General features: G+C 43.5%; 1 protein-coding gene across 1 annotated transcript; it reads left to right on the forward strand.

The window, feature by feature from the left end:
• Window positions 1-3,974: 3,974 nt before the first annotated feature.
• LOC101683085 (probable non-functional immunoglobulin lambda variable 11-55) lies at window positions 3,975-4,558 on the forward strand. The gene is made up of 2 exons (XM_004781370.2): window positions 3,975-4,094; window positions 4,215-4,558. The coding sequence occupies exons 1-2, from the start codon at window positions 4,049-4,051 to the stop codon at window positions 4,556-4,558; spliced, it is 390 nt and encodes a 129-aa protein (XP_004781427.1). The 5' UTR covers window positions 3,975-4,048.
• The last annotated feature ends 13,219 nt before the right edge of the window (window positions 4,559-17,777 follow it).

The following is a 17,777-nucleotide window of genomic DNA, read 5'->3' on the forward strand; positions in this document are numbered from 1 at the left end:
GCGTCTTCGGACACCTGGTGAGCTAATGTCTGTCCTTGTAAGGGGCTCCTGCTGCCATGGTGCTTCTCAGACACCCAGCTTCTTACCTCTCCCATTTACAGCTGGCTTCTACTTGCTACTTAGACACTCCTCAGGAGCATCAGTTCAATAATGATGACCCATGGGAATGATTCAGATGATTGGCAAGGATGTCTCAGGGCTTCCTCTACTGGTCAGGGATCCTTCTGGAAACTATGGAGTCTAGATTTATTCCTTATCAAATACACAATGCCTGCAGCATCTTTTATCCGCAATATCCATAGATAGTTGTCAGTCTAGTGTGTTACATCTCAAAATGTTTCAGCATTTCATAGTGGCTCATGATAACTGACATATATGCCTTCAGATATTACAATTATCCTTTCCAATGCTTCCTTTTTCTCTTAAGTTTTAGGTCTTCCTCTTCATCTCAAAATTTGATACACACAATTACATGTCTTCACGATGTTCTCAAAAATAACTTTCTTTAATAGACAGAATTGAATTTAATATGAATATTTATGTCTGGTGCCAATTAAGTTCCTGAACACAGGTGATGAGAAAAAAATATATGATCATGCAAATTTCATTATACAGTTTACTAATGATTCAGAAATGAGTATTGAATCACATTTTTAGCATAATGGGATCAATCCCAATTTTGTGGTTTCTCTTTCACCTGTTACTAAATAAATTGTATGTTCCTCCCGAATTCACACCCACATCCCTAGGCACACTTCTAGTTCTTTCTACTCCAGAGCAATTTACAAGGAAAGGGTATTTTATAATGCTCCCGAATTTTCACACAAATGTCTTCAGACAGAGTCATTTTAGTTCAGATTATAGGGCACACTTTTTTTTTTAATTTTTTTCCCTGATTTTGGGATAAATCACATAACTTATTGGTGGTATGGTTATCTTTCTCCTCAAAACCAGAGGTTACATCCATGCTTTTTAATATAATAAATAACTTCCAAGAACAAAGGAGGGTGGCCACCCCAGCCTGGAGTGCAGCTCAGTGTTGGCTCTCCCTTGTCTGCTTCCTCATGGTCACTCGATAAGTGGCCCAGGACTAAGTCTGATGGGAACATATCCCTCCACCCCTACATGGGTGTTGAGATTCTTACTGGATTCCTATCTGCAAGGGTGACCACTGAGGTCCTTCAAAGAGACAAGAAGAGATTTCACTGGGAGGCAAAGAAAATGTTCCCAGGAATGAGTCAGATTTGGGATGAACTAGAAGCCAGGAGGTACAGAACACACAATGTCCTCATTCATTCTTAGGCTTTCTGGAGAAGAGACTTGGGACTGAGGTCACTAATGACATGGGGAACTGATTTGGCACAAATGACCCCTATCACTGTGTCACAGTCACCATGCAGATATTGGCCTATGTGAGGTCCCAGTATTTGTCTCTTTTGAAATTTCCCCCAGGGGACATAGGGTGACCCTGAGGCAGGGAGAGACAGGAAGGTGATTTACATGAAGTGCCTTCTACTTCTAATGGGTCTCAAGTGATGAAAATGTGCCAAGGATACCCTATTCCAGCACAGGATACTGAGGAGACCTCATCTTGTGAGGGTCCCCACAATGGCTGGATGGTGCTTCTCAGGCTCTTTGCTTACAGATAATGTCAAAGGAAGGGACTCTGCATTTATGGGGGGCACATAAAAGCAGGATCTCAGCATGGCCCTTGTCTCCCATAACATCTTTCTCACCTCTTAGATTTAGAAGCATGTTCTCAGACTGCAGAGATCTAAGACCCATCACTGTCAGTGTCTCCAAGAGGGACAGTCAAAATCACCTCTTCCCTGAGCACTGGGTCAGTAGTTCCCTCATCTACTAGACAAACAACTACCACTTTGGGGATCCTGATCACTTTTCCAGGTCCATCTCTAGGAACAAAGCTGTCCTCATCATCACAGGGGCTTAGCCTAAGGACTATCATTATGCTCTGAGTATAGGTACTTATATTTGCACAGTGATTTAAATTTACTGGAAAGTGTAACCACAACCTCCTCCTGTTTTCAGAATGGCTCTATCCTTAGAGGCAGGAGAGAAAGTGAGAAGGGAAAATGGTCAGCACCACCATGGGAAGGGAGGGTCCCTGGTCCCATTCTCCTGTCCAGTGGTTCATCCCCATATGCCCCACCTCATCTCGCCCAGTGTGTGTCCATTTCCCAGTGTGACTTTCCAGGATTGGGCTTCCTCTCTCCCACTCTGCCTAGAACGTTTAGGAATAGATGCTCAGCCCTACAATATATCAACTGAAAGTGAGACTCAGAGACTCCATTCCTCCCTGAGAGATGCTTTTTACTCAAATGAAGATAATAGACACGCACTCATTTTTTTTTAATTTTGTTACAGTGACCAAATAATTGACTTTTCTTTATCTAGACAGACATGAGCTGAACCCATAGTCCATCTAATGTTCTCTACCTGCCAGATGCTTCTATTCATTGTGCAGTGAAGATCATGAAAGAGAAGAAACATTTGAAACAACTCATGTGTGAATGCTGTCCGAGATAGTTAAAGCCCTCTTGATATCCATGTCCCACACTTTTCACCTCTATTGACAGGGCATCAATAATTTGTAAACTGTTCAAAACTTTAATATTAATCATGTGGTAGATTTATAAATTATGTTAATCTTGGAATGCATTTGCTCTTTGAGATATCACACAATCAATTCATATAAAAACTGGGGTCACTGTAGGGCTACATGTCCCATCGGTGTTTGTGGACTGTCAGTGACCAAATGTCAAGTTTTGACCTCAACATCATTTTCACACAGAACTGCAGTTTGGCCTGTGGACAGTAGGGGACACTGCAGGCCTACCACTGGGTATGCACAGTGGGGAACCCCTATTTTGTAATTCTTCCAAACCCCAGAGATGGGGCTTTGTTGCCTATGTGGGGTCCCTGTGCCTCCCCCACCTGTGCAGAGTGCCCAGAGTGTCACTGGTCTGTGAATATTCTCAGCAGCTGCTTCCTTCCTGGGGACAAACTATGAAACTCACAATCAGACTCTAGTCTGTCAAACAAACAAGCTCACACTTAAGCTCATGCTCAGGATGAGGCAAATTTTCTAGTAGAGAAGAAGGTCATGGGAACTGCCCTCCTCTTTCAAGCCACTGGAGAAAACTAGAGGTTTGGTCACCCAGCCCCAGCTTGGCACTCAGGACAGCTGTGTCCCCACAGCCAGGGATCTCATCCTCCTTAATTCTACTCTCACTGCTCAGGCAAGGATGAGCATTAGAGACCTGAATGTGACAGATGATGTGTGTCCTCCTCTGTGAATGCATGTGTCCCCTGGCTGAACTCCTGTTTACACTTATTAGCCAGAGCCAGCCAGTGTCCCCTGAGCCTCCTGTGGATGCATATCCCCTGTGTTCTCTGTTCCCTCTATCTTTTTCTCTGCTTCACAGTGGTTCACAGGCTCTCCTGTGTCAGGATAGTACATGTCCCTACACTAGAGCCCCACCCACGGAGGATGCTCCATCAGGGACAGTACACCAGGACCACAATTACAACCTTCCCTGGAAGGTCACTCTCACATGGTGAAAATAGAGTCATCAGAGTAGCAAGAAAAGGAAAGACTTGGTGGCTGTAGGGGGAAAAGCAGAAGTTTGCTCAGGGACCAGTAGGGGCACTGTGAGACCGTGTCTGGAGGTTTCTGCAGGCTAAGGGCTCCCAACTAGGCAGCCACCACAGAAAGAAGGCCCTGGGTCTCTGCCCCTGGCTTCCAATAGGGACAGGACAGGTGTGTCCTCTTTGGACCTGACTTTCATGCACCTGGACCTAGGTGTGGTCCCAGCAGCGTTTTCTGCAGGCCTACCCATGGTAGAAATTAACATATCAAGTATGCTCCCTGTCCCAAGTGTCCCAGACTCTGAGTGCACACAGAACAGCAGGGGAGGCTCCCATTTGCATGAACAGCTCCTCCTCTGTGAACCCTGTAGGGAGAGGATAAGAGAGGCCTGGGGAAGCACAGCTCTATGTCACTGGACTGAGAAGGGGCTGTGTCACCATGGCCTGGAGCCCTGTCCTCCTCTTGCTCCTCTGTCATTGCACAGGTAAAGACAGGTCCCAGTGCAAGAGGGTGATACCCAGCCTGAGTCAGATTCCTCTGGCAAAGCATCTCAACCATACATACCCTATCCATTCTCTTCATTCTGATGTGTCTGTCTTTGCAGGTTCCCTGTCCCAGCCTGTGCTGACCCAGCCAACGTCCCTCTCTGCATCTGTAGGAGCAACAGCCAGACTCACCTGTACCTTGAGCAGGGACATAAGTGTCAGTGGGAAAAACATGTACTGGTATCAGCAGAAGCCTGGAAGCCCTCCCCGGTTTTTCCTGTACTACTACTCAGACTCAGACAAGCAGCTGGGACCTGGGGTCCCCAGTCGAGTCTCTGGATCCAAAGATACCCCCACAAACACAGCAATTTTGTTCATCTCTGGGCTCCAGCCTGAGGACGAGGCTGATTATTACTGTCAGGTATATACCAGTGTTGCTCAGCACAGTGATAGACACAGATGAGAAAGTGAGACAAAAACTCCTCAGGACCGTAGATTCTAAGCTGTTACACTTTTACTGAGGAAGTTAGTGTTTTAACTGATAACAACAGAACAAAATCCTTGGGATTCTGGTTCAAAATAGTGCCATACCATAGCTGTCTCTCAACATTATGTAAAACATTCATGATGACTCTAAAAACAAAAATTGATACCAATATTAGTAATTTATAAAATGGTATACAAATACAGCCAGAATGGAGAACACACACCATACCATACAGTAAAAGAGAGAAGGAAGTGAAATCCTTGTAGATGCCATCCAGAATACCAGAACACTGCCTAGGAAGTGTGTGTGTGTGTGTGTGTGTGTGTGTGTGTGTGTATGTATGTGTGATGTGGGGAAACCCAATGGTTATCATGGCCCATGGCTGTGCCTTGTGCCTCTAAGAAGCCTAGTTACAAACATAAACATATCTCCACTGCAAGGTTATGATTTTATCAGAGAACACTGTCAGCCCACCAGCAAACAGCAGTAAGCCCCATTGGGAGAGACTGATTTTCTTAAACACATTGCTCTTAAAATAAAATGGCATTGTTGAATCAACCATGTCAGTAGTGCTTACAGCTCTGCAGACTGACATATTTTTTCAACCTTGCATTCCTTCATTTTCAGAGCACTGTGAAGTATCCATATTGGTACCACAATTTTGATAGGGCCACCATCTTAGAAATTGCTTGATTTGTATAAAAATATTAGAAAATGTTTGTATTTTGTTTTTGACTGACTGATCTTTCTGAATCATTAACTAAATTTCAAAATAATGTATGCCAAAACCTTAGAATGTGAGGTGAGTACATACAGATTATTTTCAAGTTATGGTCCAAAAATATCTGTTTGAAAGTTTATTCTCCTTTTAAAAGTTTTCCAGCTTTAAGATCATAGAATTTGCATTTGTTTTAATTGAAAGATGAAATTTCAATCCTCAATATTCTTTTAGGTGGTTTCTCCCTGACCCTCAAAATGAGAAAGTAATGAAGTATAGGTGTCTTTCTCTTCCTTCACTGTTTCAATCAGTACAACAGTTCAATCAGCTCAATATACAATGTGAGATTACAGCACACATACATTTATGTGCAAGTAGTTGGGATCCATTGCTTTAATGCATAAGGGTTTTGGAATATTAAACATGTAGGTAATGTGCTCAAGGTTATACCAGTGACCCCTATACACCAATGACAGAGTGGTTGGATATTTTTGATATTCAGCAAGGGCACAGGAGGAGGGACAAAGAAGGGTGGGAGAGTCTTGTGGAGTCTTTTAGAGTCACAAGAATCTTGTCTTGTGGACAGGAGTCCACAAGATGAGTCCTATTGATAGTTGAGGCTGTATGATGGGTGTAGGTGGTTTTTTGCATGAATCCCTACAGTTTCTATAACTTCAAAATTGTCCACAATATGCAGATTTAAAATCCTCTATTCCCATCTTTGATGATGTAAGTGTTTCCTGTTATCAAGAGAACTCAGAGTTGCCAAAATGGGTGTTTTCTCCATTATCTCAATTTGAGATCTCCTCCCAACAGACAGAATAGGAGACCATGGTAGGGATGAGAATCAGTGTTGTGAAGTGACAGGAAAGGAGGTAAGCTTGAGGTCAGAGAGCAAGGAGCATGGCTACTCAGCTGGTTGTGGTGCAGACAGAGCAAGACCATGAAGATCCCTTAGAGGAAGAAGGAGTTGGGGTTTTATGTCAAGGCATTAAGGTCCTGCCTAAGCTCAATGACTTCTTCATTGAGGGATCTTCCATCCCTCCAAGGGCCTTGAGGACTGAGTGCTTGAAGGAAATTGGTAATACCAGTCACAGGAATTTAATAAAAGGCCTTTACGTCTAGATGTTTGGGTATCACGTGCACAGTGAAAGCTGAGTTCCATCTCTGATACAGTGAGGAAGTGAAGATTTATGGATGTAACTGTACACACACTAAACACAGCTTCAAAACATTAAAACCTCACATTTATCTTCTACTGAACTAAGACAATGAATAAGAAACTAAGAACTAAAACAATGAGTGAGAAAATACAGGTGGGATATTTTTTAATATAAAGAAATTTTATGATATTGAAAATATAATCTTGGTAAGAAGTATGTGACACAGATATGGAGAACCTAAAAATTAAGAATATAGAGACAATTCCTAAAATAATGAAGTTTGCTACACCCTCCAGTGGTAAAGTTGAAGCCTGCCAAACCCATCATCATCATCATCATGTTATTTTACAAATCATTAAATATACAAATAATTAATCTAATTAGTTTAATCTTTAAATATCTAATATAATCTAAATATCTAAAACCTAATAGTAAAATAGCTAAATATCTAAATACCTAATCTCTATAAAATTCTATTTTTAAGAATTTATTTATTTATTTGACAGAGAGAGAGGCAGCACAAGCAGAGAGAGAGGGAGAGGGAGAAGCAGGCTTTCTGCTGAGCAGGGAGCCTGATGGGGGCTCCTTCCCAGGATGCTGGGATCATGACCTGAGCCGAAGGCAGAAACTTTCTAACTGAGATACCAGTCTCAGTCTCTCTATAAAATTTGAAATGCATTCCTTGATTTTTGAAATGTTTGCTGAATTGTTCAGTCGGAATATATGCCACTGAATATATTCCTGCAAAAGTCTTTTCCAATGCCTTTTCAATGACCAGCACCCAAGTCCTTTCAAAGAACCTCACCTCACCCTTTGTTTGTGAACTGATGCACACCTGGTTATTCTACTTCATCTAGAATGTCCTAGAACTAAGTATTACACACATAGGTGTGTGTCCCATGGACCATAGGGCAGTCACCCCTGCCCTTCCTGGGACTGTAACTACCTCATGGTGACATCTGTTCTCATGCCTTCCATCAGTTTGCTTTCCTGGAACCTGTCAATATGAAAATGTCCTCTCGGGATGCCTGGGTGGCTCAGTTGGTTAAGCAGCAGTCTTCGGCTCAGGTCATGATCCCAGCATCCTGGGATCGAGTCTCACATCGGGCTCCTTGCTCAGCAGGGAGCCTGCTTCTCCCTCTGCCTCTGCCTGCCATTCTGTCTGCCTGTGCTCCCTCTCTCCCCCCCTCTCTCTCTGATAAATAAATAAAATCTTTAAAAAAATAAGAAAAGAAAAGAAAATGTTCTCTCATTTTTCTTAAAGACCTCGTTTGTTCCACTTCTAATTTCTTTGCTTCACTCTCATGCAGATCTCATCTCCATAGGCTTTAGTCAGATCTTAGGGCAAAGTATCCCTCCAAGAAGATGATGGAGAAGGATGGAGGTGGGTGACCCCATTAACATCAGCCCAGGGTCTAGGCCTGACTCAGAAAGTGGGTCGTCTGAGTGCTTGTAGTAGATCACTGGATCTACCATAGCTCAAAACCATGTCCCAGGGACCACTTCTAAGAGGACACCTTCTTTCTGCATCTGCTGATCCTAGTATGTCTCTGGGAACTGTTCTTTGGCTCAGAAGTCTCAGAGGAAGCAGGTCTCTGTGGTTCCAAGGATGCTGAACAAGCAAATCATTCTCTAAAGTGAGATATGCCTCTTCTTGTCACGTACCTGTATGCATTGGACACCCAGCATCAGATTTCCTTACCACTGAAGCATGTTATATAGGAGCCATGTCTTTTCTTCATCCCAAGGTTAATAGAGTTTCATAGCGTAATGCCATTGAGGCTGTAGATACTCAGGGTTTAGAGAAAAACAGATGAAGAAGTCTCACAGAAGCCTCCTCCCGAAGGAGGATTAGAGATTAATGGGAACTATATTTCCACCCTCGTGTTTGGAAGACAGCTCTGGGGACCCCTGGCCTGGGGTCCTTCTCTCCTCACCTTTCTCTCTGCACAAGTGGGGGGTGAGAGGATTTTGGAATTAGCTCAATAGGGACACCTTCCCTATTCCTCTTTTCGATCCCCTAGTACAGTATCTGTGCCTTGTTCCAACTTCAAAGAGCACTTGGAAAACTGTTGGTGACCCCAAAGGATATCAGGGCTGCCTTTGTTGAGCTAGCCTAGACTCCATTGTATCTCCCTGACTTACCTCACTTGCTTTCAATCTCCAAGGGCCATTTACACTGATCCCATCATGGCCATGCCTCCTCCTGGAGCTGCTGCTGACCTTCCACCCACGATGTCTCCCTGCTCAACTTTCCCTGATTCAATTTATTAAAATCACAACATTTCAGGACAGGGAACTTCCCCTGGAGTACTGTCCCATATCCATACCAGTGTCCCTGGTCATTCCTATTCAGCTTCTCCTGAAGCTTATGAGAGGGGAAAGTGACTTGATCCTAGGTGGTTCCATTTCTGTAACTTCCCTAATAAATCCAGAAAGGTGGAGATGCCAGGGACATCCTGGTATTTGCATCTGCATATGATGTCAGGTGAAGAAGATCCCCCACCCATTCATGGTCACCCCCATAATTACCCAGTCAGGAATCAGTAAAAAATGATCACTTTCCATCCTTATGGATTGACCTCCTATATACATATTGTGCATAATTGAAATTATATACTTGGAACCCATTGAATAGTTCCTTACATTTAATTATTTCACATACTTATTCAGACATTCATGCATGTCATAGCAGAGAAAAGTAGTTTATTTGTTTATATATTTTATTTATTTATTTATTTATTGACATATGGTGCTCCATTGTATGGACATAACAGTCTGTCCACCAACCAGTTATATATAAATATATCATACATATGTTACATGATACATAAACATACCATATATTATAAGTTATACATTTAAGTACTATAAGTTATATAGAGAGGGAGGTAGAAGAAAATGAAGTTACTGCTTGTGAACTAATGTGAGTTTGTTCTATCCTGAGTTAAATTTGGAGACAAAGCCGGGTATGTAGTCACACAAAGGAATCTGTATTTGCAGCAAATAGGATATCACAGGGAATAACTTGCAAAGCCTTGACTCTGGGAGCATGAGAGAGTGGGTTCTTTTTATTTAGTATTGGGATGAATATTCAGAAGGGGAGTTTTGTCATCCCATGTGTAGGTGGGCATAAGGTGGGTCAGGAGGACTGAGAACATTGGCCTCTACAGGCATCCTCTGGTAAGTTACTGCAGGTTGGGCTCCTCCTAGTGCATAGACTTTTGCATTACAATGAAGCAGAGGTGGCTGTCCCACAGGAGGAAGGAGCTAGGGACCTGCCTCCAGAGCCAGGATACACTGGAAATGGTCTGAGCTTCTTGTCTGGGGTAACGATTGTGGGGCCTGGTTTTCTTGGAAATAGCATTGGGGATTTCACTGATTTGCTGTCTCTGATGTGGTTACACTTTCCTGGCCTGATTGAGATGGCCAATTTTTGCATTCCCTTTGTTCCCTTAAAATATTTATCTAATAAGGATTTTTTAAAAATTTTTTCTTAATTCTGACACCTCTGAGGAAGATCTGAAAGCCGTGTGCTGGGGAAAATAGAGCCATCCAGATATAGATCATAGAAAATAGTTGGGGGACTGAAATGACTTCTCTTGTGTCAGGAAAGCTATATCCTATAATTATCCCCCACACACACTGGGGAACTCCTGGGTTTTTCTGCTCACACATAGACCCACTGATGGGACTCCTTTTTACTGTAGCCCTCTGTGGACAGTGACCATCAGCATGGTTCTTCAGAGATGAAAAGCACGACCCAAAGACAGGTCTCCCTTGGGACATCCAACATCACCTTAGAGTCAACAGGTGTTGGGGGGTTCTGCCTGTTCTTTCCAACCTTGTGAGAGGCTCCTGGGCCCTGGGTTCTTCTCCAACACCCAGTTTACAAACACTTGTGCTCACCATTGCATCCAGAATGTTACAGAAAGAAAGGATTCTTCTGACCCATGATGCCTTGAAATGTCTGTGACATTTTCCCATGGTTCTTTACAAGGTCAGGGATCCCGGCTTATTACTATGACTCCCCAATTTATTCATGATGAAATATATTTCATTAGTTCTCAAACTCAGGATTTGACATGCTCTTTCTAAGAAATATTATATTGGTCATTTATTTCTATATTTTATGGTAACTCGCAGAAGGTGACATTGTTTTTTGCAGATATGTGAATGATTTTTTCTAATACTTCCTTTTTCTCTTAATTTTACACCCTCCTTATTTTCAAATTTGGTGCACATGAAAGTGCATACTTTTCTCCAGTGGATCAAAGGATCTTTGGATAAATAGACACAAAGTGATTGGGTAGGAAACTTTGTGTGATATAAGTTGGGCTCTCAAACACAGACATTGAGGAGGGCAAATAGCAACCATGCACATTGTATGAAACGGAGAATCCACTAGCTGTTCAGAAATGCATGTAAAATCATATTTTACATATCAGTGATGAACACTGGTCTGACACATGTGGACATTCCATAAATGTGTGTTTAGAGATTGTAGGGGAGGGAGTTCTGGATGGGTCAATCAGTGAAGTATCTGCCTTAGGTTCAGGTCATGACCTCAGAGTCCTGGGATCAAGTCTTTGGTTTGACTTAGCAGAGAGTCTCATTCTCCTTCTCCTTGGACATGCCCCCTCCCCAGCTTGTACATGCACTTACTCTCTCTCTCTAATAAATAAACAAAATATTGGGGTGGGGGGGAAGTAGTGAATATAGGGGAGAATGAATGAATGAATGATGTCGACCAAGCACTCACATAAGCAGTTACTGTATTACCTACATCCTTCCTATGGGGGATGGAAGGTGTTTCTCAGCCCTGGTCATCTGTGTATCCATATCTCTCAATAGGTCACACCATGGTTGCAATATGACAGCGGGACAACAGACTATCAGGAGACTCCAACTGCTCTCCACCTGACTTCACCTGTGTCAGTCTGAGCACCCCATCACTGAGGGCATCACCCTCCATCCATCTGACCTCTGGACCATCCCTCCCTCTCCCACAGCACAGGATCGAGTCGGTTACCTCCCTGTGCTGCACTTGAGGACACATGATATTTCTCTCTTCCCTGTTTCCTCCATTCTCTGCCTCCTTCAACACCACTCCTAGCATCCCCTTCCAGGTCACCCTGTCCCAAGTTCTGTCCTCGACATTTCCACAGAGCTAAATCCCTAATGAGCAGCACTGACCAGAAGCACTGGTCTCACAGAAAATGGAGGGGAATTCATAGGATGACCCCTCCATTGTTCCTGCTGGACACCCAGGCCCCACTATCTCCTGACACCCCTGTGTGTCCTGTCAGTCTTGCTCAGGAGGGGCCAATATTCTCATGTTTGGTGTCCTCCTTTGCTAAGGTATGGGTCCCCTCCACAAATTCTTGTTCATGCTCAGCAACCAGATCCAGCCCACCTCCTCTGAGGCCGTCCTGTAAGGACAGCTCCTTCTTCTCTCTGTTCCCTGTGTCTTGCCCTCAGATCCACAGAGGCTCACAGGATCTCCTGGGTTAGGACTGCTCATGTACCTCCGACTAGTCCCCAGTCCATAAAGGAAGCCTGATCAAGGACAGAACACCAGGATCTCTGTCCTTCCCTGGAGGGTCACTGTCACACGGTGGGAACACATGCATCACAGAAGCAGGTGAAGCATTCTCCCAGAGACCAACAGGAGACAATGTGAGATCCTGTCTGAGGGGGTTCTGTAGGACAGGGTCTCCCAGCATGGCAGCCCTCCATTGACAGGAGGCCCAAGCCTGAGTCCCTAGCTTTCAGTGGGGACAACAAAGGTGTAGCCTCTTTGAAGCTGGATAAGTCCCTGGACCAGGGCCTGTTAGGTGCCAGCAGCTGCTTCCTCCTGGCCCACTGAGGGAAACTAGAACATCAGAAACTCTCCCTGTCAAAGGGGCACATCTGTAAGTGCACAGGAGGGAGGAGGGTTGGGTCACATTTGGATGAGCAGCCCCTACTCTGGCCCCTGTAGAGAGGATAAAACAGGCCAAGGGCAGCCTAGCCCCAGCTCTGTGACTTAAGAAGGGCTGTCACAATGGTCTGGATGACTGTCCTCCTCATCCTCCTCTGTCACTTGCACAGGTAGGAATAGGCTCTAGTGCAAGATGATGGCCCCGCAGCCTGAGTCAGATTCCTCCAACTCAGCTCATAACCACACACACCCAAACCCTTCATTCTGATGTGTTTGTGTTTGCAGGTTCCCTATCACAATCTGAGATAATCCAGCTGCCCTCCCTCTCTGCATCTCTGGGATCATCTGCCAGACTAACCTGCACCCTGATCAGTGGCTTCAGTGTCCACAGGTATTACATAAACTGGTACCAGTAGAAGACAGAGAGCCCTCCTGGGTAGCTCCTGCACTACTACTCAGACTCAGATAAGCATCAGGGCTCTGGGGTCCCCAGCTGCTTCTAAAGATGCCTTGACCAAAGCTGGGCTTCTGCTTATCTCTGGGCTCCAACCTGAGACGAGGCTGACTATTACTGTGCTACAAGTCATGGCAGTGGGAGCAGCTATACCTACCTACCTACCCATAGTGTCTCAGACAACAAGGAAGTGAGACAAAAACACCCGGACCCACAGGCCTTGTCTCTGAGTCTCTTTTATTGAGAAGCTTCTTTGGGGTTTCCTGTCAGATGTATGCCAGTGGCAATAAGCACAGTGACAGAGACAGATGAGGTGCTGGGACAAAGCCTGGGGTTGTAGGTTCCAAGTGGTGACACATATATTGAGATGGTTAATCCCTTCACTGGTGAAAGCAGTAGAACATATTCCCCAGGGATTTGGACATGAAATGGTGTCCCGCTGGAACTCTGCCTTTTCCTTACACGTGGGACCCATGGAGACTCTCAAATGTTAAACATGGATATTAATACTAACATATTTTATTAACTTACAATATATTAATACTAATATGCATTGTTAATATTATTGTATGTTAATAGTGATGTATATGTATGTAAATATTAATAAATATACACTAATGTACATAAATATTAATAAGTATTAGCATTGATGATACATTTTCCTTTGTAAAACATGTAGAACAAAAAAATCAAATCCATCCAGACAATAGCACACACATCATACTGTTTTAGGTGATATATATTTCTTTTATTTTCTTGAAGATTTTATTTTTATGTATTCACTACACCCAGTGTGGGACTCAAGTATAAGATCCTGAGATCAAGAGTCACAAGCTCCACTAACAAGGCCAGCCAGAAGTCCTTCTACTTGTGTATTTTCAAGACACAGTGTCACCTGAAGCTTATCCCAGGCCCCAGACTCTGCTGTTTGCCTCCAAATGAGAAAGCTAATTGAAGAGATGAACTTTCTAAGGAGCCTCCTCTCCCTAACAGAGGTTTCACCTCAAAGCAGAGTTTGTTTTCCGCTGGGAACTGGTAGTGATGCTGGAGTTTGGAGTTTGGAGATCTCTGGGTCAAATATGTAAAAAGCCCAGGCAGCTCAGCTCAAGGGCTCTCACACACTGTATGGTTGTTGTTGTTTTTCTGTGTGTGTTCTTTCCATCTTATTTTAGAGTCAAACAAACCATCCCTTTGAGCCACAGAATTCCCAGGTCCTCTCCAAGGGGTAGTAACATTTCAAGTAAAATAAGAAAAAATATATATATATATAATTTTATATTTATATTATTTTATTTTATTTTTATATTATATATATATATATATATTAATTTTACTATACTTTGCCCAACTTTACATCAAATATGTAGCTTCTTGCCTCATATGAGCTCTTCTTAAAGCAGGCTTTTAATTTTAAATTAAAATAAAGCAGAGCCTTACTGTGAGAAAGAGAAATGTTTCATTTTAATTTAGTGGAAAGCTTAAATATGCCTGGGAGATATGCCTTCCTTTGAAAGTTCCCAGTTCAGTTCAGTAATGCTAGAAGCTTCCATTGTGATTAATTCAGTGGGGGGATATATTTGCAGTTATTGCCAAAATTCTCATTTAAGTGTGTCTACATCCATAACCCATAGAGGGAATTCATGACACAGGGCTACAAAACAACATTTGTTTTGGAAGGACATTAGCTTCCTGTGTGTACCAAGTCGATCTTTGTTATTTCAAGATTTAGTTCCATTTTTTTCTTTTTAACAACTCATGTCTTCATGGATTTCCAGTGGACAAATGGATTCTACATTTATGTTCTATGTCTGTATCATCATGGGAAATTAGCAGGGAAGCTTTATATTTTTTGGCCATTTTTTTCCATTTTAATATACATGTAGAAATGTTTCATTCTCTAAAGTAAAATCTTTTCATGTATCTATTTGCAATCAGTGTGTCCTCTTTGATGAACTTTTCCCACTTAAAAAAAATAAGTGGTTTATGTTTTTATTGTTGAATTTTAGTTATTTATATACACTGTGAATGCATTTTGAGATTCAATTTTTTAAAAAAGGAGAATCACAGGAATAGTCCTTCTATCTGCTAGTCCAGTTGTTCACAGTCATGTGAGAGAAGAGAACCAAAGTTGCCAAACTTCAGGGTGGTCCAAATGCACCCTTGTCCTGTTGATTTTTATTTGAAGGGCAATTAAAGCTTGGATTTAGCAAAGAATCATCAGGAAATTACTATACACAAGACCCAAAGTTCTAGCCATTAATGTGGAAAATGAAATTCTCATTAAATAAGGGAAATAGTAGAGAGGATATGCATTGCCCAGTTCTCATAGAAGGAAGAAAAAAGGACGGAGAAGAAAGGATGGAAGGAAGGAAGGAAGGAGGGAGGGAGGGAGGGAAAAAAGGAAAGGAAGGGGGCGCCTGGGTGGCTCAGTGGGTTAAGCCGCTGCCTTCGGCTCAGGTCATGATCTCAGGGTCCTGGGATCGAGGCCCGCATCAGGCTCTCTGCTCGGCAGGGAGCCTGCTTCCTCCTCTCTCTCTCTCTCTGCCTACCTCTCTGCCTACTTGTGATCTCTGTCTGTCAAATAAATAAATAAAAATCTTAAAAAAAAAAAAGGAAAGGACGGAAGAAAGGTGGGAAGGAGTGAAGGAGGGATGGAGAGAGGGAAGGAAGAAGGCAAAGAGGAAGGAAGAAAGGAAAAAAAGGAAGGAAGGAGTGATGGAGAAATAGAGGGAGTGAGGAAAGGAACTAATTAATGACTAACACAAATATCCCTAATTAATGACTTACACAAATATCCAAAACCCTTCCAGATCCAGTTCCCTGAGGTCACATTCCTGACCTGGTGCTCCATCCCTAGTGACTCTATGTCCTCCTGCCCTTGGCTGCTACTGATGGCCTCCAAGCCAGGGAGAGGAAGGGGAGGGAAGGAGCTGAGGGGTGGGGGCTTCAGGTCTCACCTCCTGGATCCCCATGATTGGGAAGAATGAATGAATCCACACTTGTTAAAAAAGTGCTTCTCTGCATGGGTCCCAGAGTGCCTGGGGGATCTCTACTTGCCTCCTTCCTTTCGCCACAAGGGTCTCAAGCACACACTATGCTTTCCTTAGAATAAGTTCTACGCCAAAGACTTTAAATGCTTCTTTGTATGCATCCACTTCCCTAACCCTCCTGCCCCACCTATGAAAGGTAGGAGGAGAGTGCTTCTCAGAAAGAACTACCTGAGAGCCCACTCCTGATGGCTTTGGGGCTATTAGACATCTAATAGTTGAAGGTGGATGTAAATGAGAGGCCACTGTTTCAGGGATGTGGGTAGCAGTGAGAGAGATGGAGGGGTAGATTAAAAGGTGCAAAGATCAGGGTTTGTCACACACTGGCCTGAATATGTCTCATCCATTTTATCACCATTTTCTGTAAAGGTGACAGGCAGAGGACATCAGGGGATCATCCTTCTCTCTCCTCATATACTAAGTGTCTCATCAGGGAGAAGTCTGAACCAACACAGACACCATGCCACTGATCCACAAGCACTCACACTCCCATGGGCTCCACCTTTCCACACCTTCTTCTGCACCTGATATGAATTTGTAGATTGTGAGTCCAAGAACCATGCTGGGAACAGTGGGGGCGTGGGTCTATGGTCTGGTAAGTTCTTGTCATGATACTGTCCCTCTCTGTCTTCATTGGTTCTATAGACACATGTGGCAAATCCTCCATCTCCCAGAGAGAGGACAAGGCCCCCTAAGTAAGAATACAAAGGAGATGCCAGGATTGCAGATGGGATCTTCATCCTCATGCCCATTAGAGACACAAAAGGTCAAGACTGAGGCAGCTAAGAGTTAAAATACCTTTTAAGAAATGCACAAGGTGTTCTGATTGCCTACCCATTCCCCAAGGGGCTGGTACCCTTCACTCTGAAAGACAATGAAGAGCTCTGGAGACACTCATAGGTTCTAGAATGTCAGGAGAACAATGGATTGACACTTGGAAAACCTAAAACCAGCTGATCCATGAACACTAGATGGTCAGTAAAAGGGAAGACCTGGTGACAATGAAAGCTTGAGCTCCTTGGCTGCCACAGTCCTTGGTTTACGCTCCTCAGCAAGCTCGTAGTGTTTGCTCTGGGCCTCTGTTGGCCTAAGGGATAACCTCCTGCAGATTCTTTAAATACTACTCCAGAGAGAATCCCGCCCACACCACCACATGCCCTGGTATTGGAGTATTGACCTCACCAAGGAGGCTGATTTGTAGGAATAATCTGCACTTAATTTACCCATAAACCTGTCTCTGTAAGTTTGGGTTGAACTGATCTATATGGTTTTGTTCATTGACTTGTTGATAACAAGTACACCCATGTGCTGTGCTGAACAAGCATGTCCTGGGAGGGAAGATGCAGACAGGGGCTCTTTGCCAGGGGTGTGTGCACATAGAATGGCTGCTCTTTATGAGTATTACTTTTCTGTGACCAATTATAAACTCTTGTCCCTTTGTGGTTTATCTTCACCTGCTGTCTTACTTTGGCCACAAAATATAATCAGAGGAGACACATGCTCCTTGTAGACAAAGGTGTAACAGCCCATGCTCACCCTGCTCTTTAGTCTCCCCTTTTGCTTTGCTGACCTCCATTATTCCAAGGATGCCCCTAATCCAGATGAACATGGGAGACACCTAGCACATGGAGATGGGCACGTCAAAGCAACTTTGATCACATTTGAGGGTTTTCATGACCCTCTAGCTCCTTATGAAGTAGCCAGTATGGAAATTCTCTTTACTCACAAGACACTGACAAGGGCATGCATGGTGCTGGGAAATTACAGAGGGTCACTTATGGCACCTCTCTGAGCCCAGAGAGTCCAGAGGAGGGGTCTGAGGTAGTGGGGATTTGAATTATTAGGGGATGACATATTTGGGATAAATGCATCACCTGAACAGACCATTCA

Source organism: Mustela putorius, unplaced genomic scaffold, assembly GCF_011764305.1.
Source record: "Mustela putorius furo isolate JIRA1106 unplaced genomic scaffold, ASM1176430v1.1 tig00003858_pilon_pilon_pilon, whole genome shotgun sequence".
In the NCBI taxonomy this organism is placed as follows: domain Eukaryota; kingdom Metazoa; phylum Chordata; class Mammalia; order Carnivora; family Mustelidae; genus Mustela; species Mustela putorius.